At 40.9% G+C, this 8313-nt stretch overlaps 1 protein-coding gene and 1 long non-coding RNA gene across 5 annotated transcripts; both read left to right on the top strand.

Moving 5' to 3' along the window:
• The first annotated feature begins 167 nt into the window (after positions 1-167).
• MARVELD2 (MARVEL domain containing 2) lies at positions 168-7678 on the top strand. 4 transcript variants are annotated; one of them, XM_035099552.3, is made up of 7 exons: positions 168-445; positions 1371-2543; positions 3908-3943; positions 4184-4317; positions 5504-5675; positions 6190-6240; positions 6914-7678. In XM_035099552.3, the coding sequence occupies exons 2-7, from the start codon at positions 1386-1388 to the stop codon at positions 7022-7024; spliced, it is 1662 nt and encodes a 553-aa protein (XP_034955443.2). In that variant the 5' UTR covers positions 168-445; positions 1371-1385; the 3' UTR covers positions 7025-7678. The 4 variants fall into 4 exon arrangements, with proteins under 4 accessions (XP_034955443.2, XP_034955444.2, XP_088509409.1 ...); XM_035099553.3 differs by having other exon boundaries at positions 220-728; XM_088653283.1 differs by having other exon boundaries at positions 223-789.
• Positions 7679-7864: 186 nt separating this feature from the next.
• Positions 7865-8313, top strand: LOC148684422 (uncharacterized). The gene is made up of 2 exons (XR_015946228.1): positions 7865-8006; positions 8105-8313. It is a non-coding gene; the product is annotated as an uncharacterized LOC148684422 (long non-coding RNA).

Here is an 8313-nt window from a genome sequence, read left to right on the forward strand (position 1 = left end):
TTTACTCTCCCATAAATTCGCCCAGCTGGTCAATGAATTGACTTCAACTTTGTACGGGTTAACAGGTTGGAGACTTGCGTTGAGGGCCCACTCACCTTCCATGCGGTGAGTGGGGGATACAAAAAAATATGAGGGGGGAGGCGCCTCTCGCGTGGATCAAAATCTTCGTCAAGCGGAAGCAGCAACCCTTTCAGCCGGTGGGGGCAGCCTAGCAGGAGAGCCACTCTACCTGGAGCGGGCGGGCGGGCAGGTAGGCTGCGCCTCACTGCGAGGACATGAGCGCATGACGCGCGGGAGGGGACGGTTCTCTTTGGCAGAGCCGCTGAGGGAAAGAAACCTCGCCGGGAAGGCGGAAGAAGGAACCTCGTCATTCCCGGGATTTTTGTGCATTCCCTCCCCGCCTGAAGCGAGCTTCCAGTGAGCAGGAAAGCTGCGTCGAGAAAGGGTGAGCGTGGTGAGGCTGCGCTGCGCGAGAAAGGAAAGGCGCTTGCTTGGTTCCGCTCCCGGTGGTTGTGGGAGCGCAGGGCGCCCGCGAGGTGTGGTCGCGAGTGAGGCGGCGGCGGCAGGAAGGAAGGAAGGTGCTGTGGTTGTGGTTGTTGAGCCTTGGGAGAAAAGTGCCCGGGCGAAAAGAGGCACTGGAAGAGTCCGGGAGTTCCCATTTCTGAGAGGCATCCAGTGCGCTCTCAGAAAGAAGTCCCCTTGTTGAAGCCGCTGAGACTTACTCCCAAGTAAGTGGGCGCCGAACTGCAATCGCGGAAGCGCAGCTTTAAGACTGCGACCCTAATAAACGTAGGTGAGAAACGCGGGGCGTAGTTTTCTCTAGACTGCACGTAGCAAAGTTTCTGGCGAAGCTGGGCCTCCTTGTGTAGAGGGAAAACAAGGGAAAGGGGTGGGGTGATGGTGTAACCGACTAGCTAGCCATTGTTTTCTTAGGTGGCTTGACACTGATACCCGTTATGTGCCTGACTCTTGTTTCCTGTGCACACATATTTATGATTTTCTGTAAAATGGTAGAGCTGTGAGTATAGTTAACGTTTTACCCTCTGCTCGGGAAGCCTTAACTCTTAATCCCGTGTACAGTGCCAGCATTCTTCATATATTCAAATGTACTCTGCTAATAGATTCACATGCCTTTGTCTTGGTTCAGAAGTCCTGTCAAAAACTGATTAAAAGGCTTGGTTTGTTTTTTAAAAATTGGAATGATAGAAGAAAAATGTTTTCTTTAGAAGATTTTAGGACTTTAGAAGATGTTTGTTTGTTTGCAGACTCTCAAAGCAGGAATTCAATTTGCTTTTCCTTTTGTCAAGCACAGTATATGTGAAACCAGGAAAGGAAAAGTAATATTTTCACTCTTTTGATTTCTGAAACAGGATAAAGGACCACAAATGTCTTCAAGGAATGCATCATCAGAGCGCAAACCAGGACAACACAGTCGGTCAGTCCATTATGATGAAGTGAATGTGGATTCTTTTTCAGAAGATGCTGAAAGGGATTTGCAAGATGCTGGACAGATACTTAACACAGATCCCTTGCCACCACCTCTTCCACTACAGCCACCCTTTGGGCCTGAATTTTATCCAAGTGACAGTGAAGAAACTGCTGGAGCCTCCGATCTCAAACCAGTGAGAAAATTCATTCCAGACTCATGGAAAAACTTCTTCAAAGGGAAAAGAGACGGCCCTGAATGGAATAAGCCAGTAGCTGCGATTTCTGGTGGAGCTGAATGCTCTCCACCATCATCTCCAACACTTACTCCGGTGAAGCCAGGCAATATTTCAGTTCCAAGCTCTTACCAGGATCCTTATGGAGGATCTGGGGGAACCTACAATTCACGGAAAGAAGCTGAAGCCATGCTCCCACAGGATCCCTATGGCTCCCTAGACAGGCATACACAAACTGTTCTAGCATACAGTGAGAAAGTAGAAGCCTTTAATTTGAGATACTCTTACATGAAATCTTGGGCCGGCTTGCTCAGGATCCTGGGAGTTGCCGAATTGCTGTTGGGTGCAGTTGTGTTTGCCTGTATTACAGCTTACATTCACAAGGACAATGAGTGGTACAACATGTATGGCTACTCTCAGCCACATGGTTATGGGGCAAGCGGCATGTATGGAGGGGGAAGCATGTATGGAGGCTATTACTACAGTGGGCCTAAAACCCCTTTTGTTCTTGTTATTGCAGCACTTGTTTGGATAGTGACTATTATAATTCTAGTACTTGGTATGTCCATGTATTACAGGACAATTCTTCTAGATTCCCACTGGTGGCCTTTAACCGAGTTTGGAATTAATGTTGCCTTGTTTATTTTGTATATGTCAGCTGCTATAGTCTATGTGAATGATGCTAACAGAGGAGGACTTTGCTACTACCCATTATTTAATACACCAATGAATGCATCATTTTGCCGTATAGAAGGGGGGCAGACAGCTGGAATTATCTTCTTGTTTGTAACAATGATGATCTATCTTATTGGTGCAATCGTTTGCCTAAAACTGTGGAGGCATGAAAGTGCACGGAAACAGCGAGAGCTTATGCAACAAGAGGTAAGTTCTGTAGAAAACAGTTGTTCCTACCATAAATTTAGTTTTGTAAAATAGTTGCTGTCATTTATTCACTGGCCTGGATCAGACATATAAATCTCAATTTACTAAAGCCAATGTGTCCTAAAACCATGTGCTTGTGTCTTTTGTCCCCTTGCTACCCCATCCCTCCTTCGTGTAAGTAACCAGTTATTCATATCCTTGGTTAATTAACAAAAAAAACTCATTATAAGCAGGAAACTTCGATAACTAGGACTGAAATAAACTGCCTGCTTCTAATCTCAATAACCATTGGAAAGCAAAGGAAACCATAGTTCATTAATCCAGGGAGTGTTGAATTATGGCATGCCAAAAAAAGGAGGAAGGAAGGGGCAACATGAAACAGAGCACCCAGGCACAAGGCTTGTGCAGAATTTGGCTTAATCAGCTAAGATAAATACATCTGAGCCAGCCCACTATGTAGATGTTATGTCTCTTAACTGTTGTACTTGCTTCTGTAACAGTTGCATCACTAAACTAAGGACCTGATTTGAGGCCTTTGGAGTCTTATAGATTAGGTTTGCATATAATTCTGAAGTGAATATTTTTCATGCAAGGATGAGCCTCACTTGGTAGAACATGAGACTCTTAATCTCAGGGTTGTAGGTTTAAGCCCCATAGGCAAAAAGATCCCTGCAGGGTGTTGGACTAGATGACCCTCCTGGTCCCTTCCAACTCTACAATTCTGTGAGTCTATGAAGAATTTTGCCTAAACAGAATTGAGTTCAAGTAATATATACTTTGTTGAGGTTTTGTGTATGTGACCACAGAATGCCAGTATAATAGGTGGAGTTTGCTTGCGAATGCACCTAATAAAAATCAATACTTGTTGGCATACCTTCAGCAATGTTAACTACACTGATACTACATTGTCTTGGGGAGACACATATTAGTGCTTTTGACCAGAGATTAAACTGTGCTGCCTTGCAACATTCCAGCATCTGAGAGCACCTCCTCCTCCCAAGTTTCTCTGCTTCCTACTTTCAGAGAAGAGTCCAAATATACCATTGCTGCTTCCAGATGGCCTAGCACCAAAAAACAGGGGAATCCTTTGGTCCTTTCTCCTTCCCTAATTCTGTCAGAGGGGAAATAAGAGCAGGACAGAGCTGCTTCTCCTTCCTTTTTCCTGAAAATCCAGAATAGCTGGGACATTTTCAAAGAAAGATGAAGAGGAACTATATCAGCAGATACTACCAGTGAGGTTCCAAGGATTTAGGGAGAAGCGCAATCTCTTTTTGCTGTTTTTTTGCCCCAGATGTTGTCTGCATGTTAAGGCTTTTATTGTCTACATTTGCACACTTAATGATGATGTTTTGGTTTTTTATTAGATGACAACGACACAATCTTTTGTACCAAAAAGGATGGTAAGAACAACATTTTTTTTCTATATTCAAATGCTGAGTACTTGCAGGGCCTGGACTACTTTAGTTTCAACAAGTATTGGGATAAAATAGGTAAAGGTTGAGACACATTGACAACAGAGGCCACCAGAGGCCACCTATCATAATCCTCTCCCAACAACATGGGGGTGAGGTGTATGTGATAGAATTGCACTATTATAGATTTACTGACTGTTATTGACTGTTAATATCAATTTTACATAGTATGAAGACGGCAGTCCCAAAGTAGCAACAAATGCAAAGAAATTCAAGTCTGTGGAACTGAAACCTGAACTACTCAATGGCCATATACCTGCAGGACATATTCCGAAACCTATAGTGATGCCAGACTACTTAGCGTGAGTGTCTCTGCTACTTTCCTTTTGAAGCTTTCTCTTGGAGTGATAAATCCCAGTGACCGACTACAGATGATCACATCTTGACTTAATAATATATGAATGAATGGAGATGTGAGCCTTTTGCTCCTACCTTCACAGCATTAGCAAACAAACCATGAAGTCTTCAGCTAGTCATAATTTCTCATTTCATCCAAACTAGAGAATTACATTTACTTACTTTGGAACAAGTCACGATATTAAACATTGGTTTGAAGTTGGTGTGATAACATGGCTTGTGGAACGCTCTCCCATCAGATATCAAAGAGATAAACAACTACCTGACATTTAGAAAATATCTGAAGGCAGCCCTGTTTAGGGAAGTTTTTAATTTGTGACATTTTAATGTATTTTAATCTTTGTTGGAAGCCGCCCAGAGTGGCTGGGGAAACCCAGTCGGATGGGCAGGGTACAAATAATAATAATAAGTTGTTGTTGTTGTTGTTGTTGTTGTTGTTGTTGTTCTGAAGCTGGTAACCATCATTTTCCAGTTTGGATGAAACAGGAAATCATGTATAATTAGGGACTTTTTGGTTTAACCATGGCTTAAACCAGGTGGCTTTGTGCTTGGTGGAAAAGGGTTTGTTTCTATATTATTGCTGACTTTTAATCACCTAACTATATTTTCATATTAGAACTATATCAGGAAATCAATGCCTTGCACAGCAGTGGTTCCATTCTGTTCCTACAGATAATGATTTTGAGTGCATAGTTTTTAGCTATAAAGCATTTCAAATTACATCACGCAAAGGAGACTTCCCATATTGATTTCTGTTAATTTAAAAAATGTTCTCTTTAAACTTTTGAGTTTGAATCACTTAGTATCAAGTGCCAATGACAATTTTATTGTTGACATATTGCCAAGCCCAAACTTCTATTCTAAAGCAGAGTCTCCAAGTAGCCTGCCATCCAGGTTATAACCAATGAAATTGTTTGGGAAACAATTGATTTGACTAAATAAACCAAGTTGTACTCTACAGAGGGTGGGAGGTAATCTAAGATTGTTGTAGTCTTTTCTAATTTGAGTCACAATTTTCCTGTGGCAATACACTTTTACAAGTTTTTCTTTTCTTTTCGAAAATCCGTAATGCATACATTTGATGCTTACATAGATGGTTGATCCTGTAGGACTGATTATAGTTTCTTATAGGAAATACCCAGCAATTCGGACAGATGAGGAAAGAGACCGATATAAAGCTGTGTTTAACGATCAGTTTTCTGAATATAAAGAGCTCTCTGCTGAGGTTCATGCAGTCTTAAAGAAATTTGATGAGCTAGATGCCTTGATGCAGAAGCTTCCTCAGCAGCCTGGAAACACTCTTGTAAGTACTTAATTGAGCATGGATTTAAAAATGGCATTTATAAGCTGTTTTGGCTGGAGTCACATGGCAACCTAGACATTGGCTCACCACTAACCTTTACATTTAGCAAGCCAAATACATTTTAGTTTAGTTGCTGCAGAAAATTGTTGCTTGAGGTAGCAGCAGAAAAGCACTTGGTAGTTTACTGTCAGTTGCCTAGCTGTGATATTATTAGATTACTAGTAACTACCACATGCTCCCTTTTCTCCCATTCCCTTCAGAACCAGAAGGACCACCAATTTTTGAACTGAAGTAGCAATATTCAGGATTAATATAGCTTAGTTGTAATAGGGTTTTGCTGTTGTTCAGCCCCTGCAGTTTCAACCCTAGCAAAGCAGATGACCTCTCTAGGAATGGTACTCTGAACTTATACTATGGTTACATTAAAAATATTAGGACAGAAGAAAATTAATATATCATTTGTGGATATAATAGACATGAGATTTTGAAATGCTGTTTCCCCCCCCCTCTACAGGAACATGACAGAATTGCAAATGTTTTGCAACAGTATAGAAAGAAAAAGAATGTGAGTTCTCATATCTACTTATTTATGTAATTACTGATTGTTAATGTTGCATAATGTTTTAACAGAGCAGTAACAAAAATACCCCTGCCCTGAGTTGATTTACATAGCAAATTTTGGCACACGGAAGGCAAAGGGCAGAGAGGTAGGGAATAAGAATGAAGGGGAGGGTCAACAGGAAGAACATGTCTCCATTTTAGTTGCACGTATTCAGCTTTGTTTGGGTTGGAGATGAGGACTTTGCTTAAAAGTCTTCACATAAAAGGTGGATTTTGAGAGAGAATTTGAAGAAGGGGCATAAGAAAAAGGGGTGGTATCACTCAGTTCTAGCAGGCAGTTCCATTGATAAGGCTGAAAGGCATAAGTAGTGAGTTTCCATTCAAATGTGGTAACATGACCTTCCAGGATAAGAACTTACCCTAGATTTAAGTTTTCATTATTCTGGCATTGGATTTGTTTGTTTTTTTAAAAAAAAATATTCATTGCATGTATACATTTAAGTGTATTGCTTCCCCACCTCAAATGTTAAGGTTTGCTGACAAAATATAAAAGAAACTCAGCAAAACAAAATAATACATCGTTAGATTTATTGAAATTACCCTTTGTGACTTGACCCACCTACTTCTGCAGGCCTCCACAAAATAAATTACTGATCTGTTTATTTTCTGTGTTGCAGGATCCCTCATTTCTTGAGAAAAAAGAACGTTGTGAATATCTAAAGAAAAAGCTTTCTCACATAAAACAGAGAATTCAGGATTATGACAAAGTTATGAATTGGAATGCTTAGGGGGACTTTACTTGCAAGGTTTCAGTTCAGTGGTTTTTTATATTTATTTATTGCCATAACTGTATAAACATTCTGCTGTGAAATGAAATTTTAACTCTTGTGAAATTTTATAAATGCCTTACATACTGGGCTGACTGGCGCATAACGCTAAACCATGGTTTACTGCTATCTGCACAAGCTGGAAGAAGACTGAGCAAAGCCTTGGCTTTTTGTGCTCCCCCCTTCTCATGCAGCTGAGGGGACTTTGGTTTCCAGCTAATCTGGGTTTGCCATTTGGAACCAGAGACTGTGCATTAAAACAAACTATGCTAAGTTTTCGAAATGAGCCATCTTCAAACCATTATGAAGCTGGCATGTTTAACCAGCATTTTAAGCAACAGTTTCTCATTTGCTATTAACAACAAGCCTGGGTTAATGGAAATGAAAGGTACATGCTAGCATATTTCCTTCTTTCAGCCCCATAGGACAGGAAGGGTAGAATGAGTGCTTAAACCCAAGGCTTGGACTCCTTCCTTTTTTCCACATGGTTTAGTGTTATGTGTGAGACAGGCCATTATCTTGAACAAATTTTAAGGTTTTACTTCATTTATGTAAATTTTGTACTTCATGTTCCTGCTCCTTGATCATATATGAATACAATTTAATTTGAGTGTTTCCTTTTGCTGCTGGATTATTATTTTTTGCTTTTAATTTGAATGTTGGTTTCTTGTAAATGTGAATCTGTTGTGTCTGAAAGTATGTGATAATTAGGTTTATGTAACAGCCTGCCTGCCTGCTTGTGTGTGCACACAACACACACATTTCTAACTGCCCAACAAATTATCCGTACTGTTGGTTAGGCTGATTCCCCATTTGAAAGACTGAAGAGTCACTCTTATTTCCCAAGTAAGTAATGCTCTTAAGGCTAAGAGTGCTGATTTCCCAGTTCTCTGTGAACATTGTTCCCAGTGAAGTGCTGGCAACTCTTAAATTCAGCACCATAGTGGCCAAGTTTTCCCTTTTCTCGCGAGGAAGCCTATTCAGCATAAGGGAAAATCCCTTTAAAAAAGGGATAACTTGGCAGCTATGTTCAGCACCAAGTGCAAAGTAGAGAAATTTTCATTCCTTTGTATTGGGCACCATTTTTGTGCAATGGGATTTGGAAACAGAAACCTGTTGCCCAAAGTTCTGCTTGCCAGGTTCCATGTTTGAGCAGCTCCTCCTCCTTGCCCAGTTCTTTCTGTTGTTACAATCCTCTGGGTCAGTTTCACAAACCAGTAAATACATTTTTTCCGATTTAAAGATACTAA

The sequence above is a fragment of the Zootoca vivipara genome, chromosome 10 (assembly GCF_965207765.1).
Source record: "Zootoca vivipara chromosome 10, rZooViv2.hap1.1, whole genome shotgun sequence".
NCBI lineage: Eukaryota > Metazoa > Chordata > Lepidosauria > Squamata > Lacertidae > Zootoca > Zootoca vivipara.

What these genes read in the sequence shown, in the direction of transcription:
- MARVELD2 (XM_035099552.3), top strand. Translation starts at nt 1,386, where the DNA reads ATGTCTTCAAGGAATGCATCATCAGAGCGCAAACCAGGACAACACAGT. An exon ending in GAGAGCTTATGCAACAAGAG is followed by an intron (nt 2,544 to 3,907) that starts GTAAGTTCTGTA and finishes GTTTTTTATTAG; the next exon opens with ATGACAACGACACAATCTTT. An exon ending in CTTTTGTACCAAAAAGGATG is followed by an intron (nt 3,944 to 4,183) that starts GTAAGAACAACA and finishes AATTTTACATAG; the next exon opens with TATGAAGACGGCAGTCCCAA.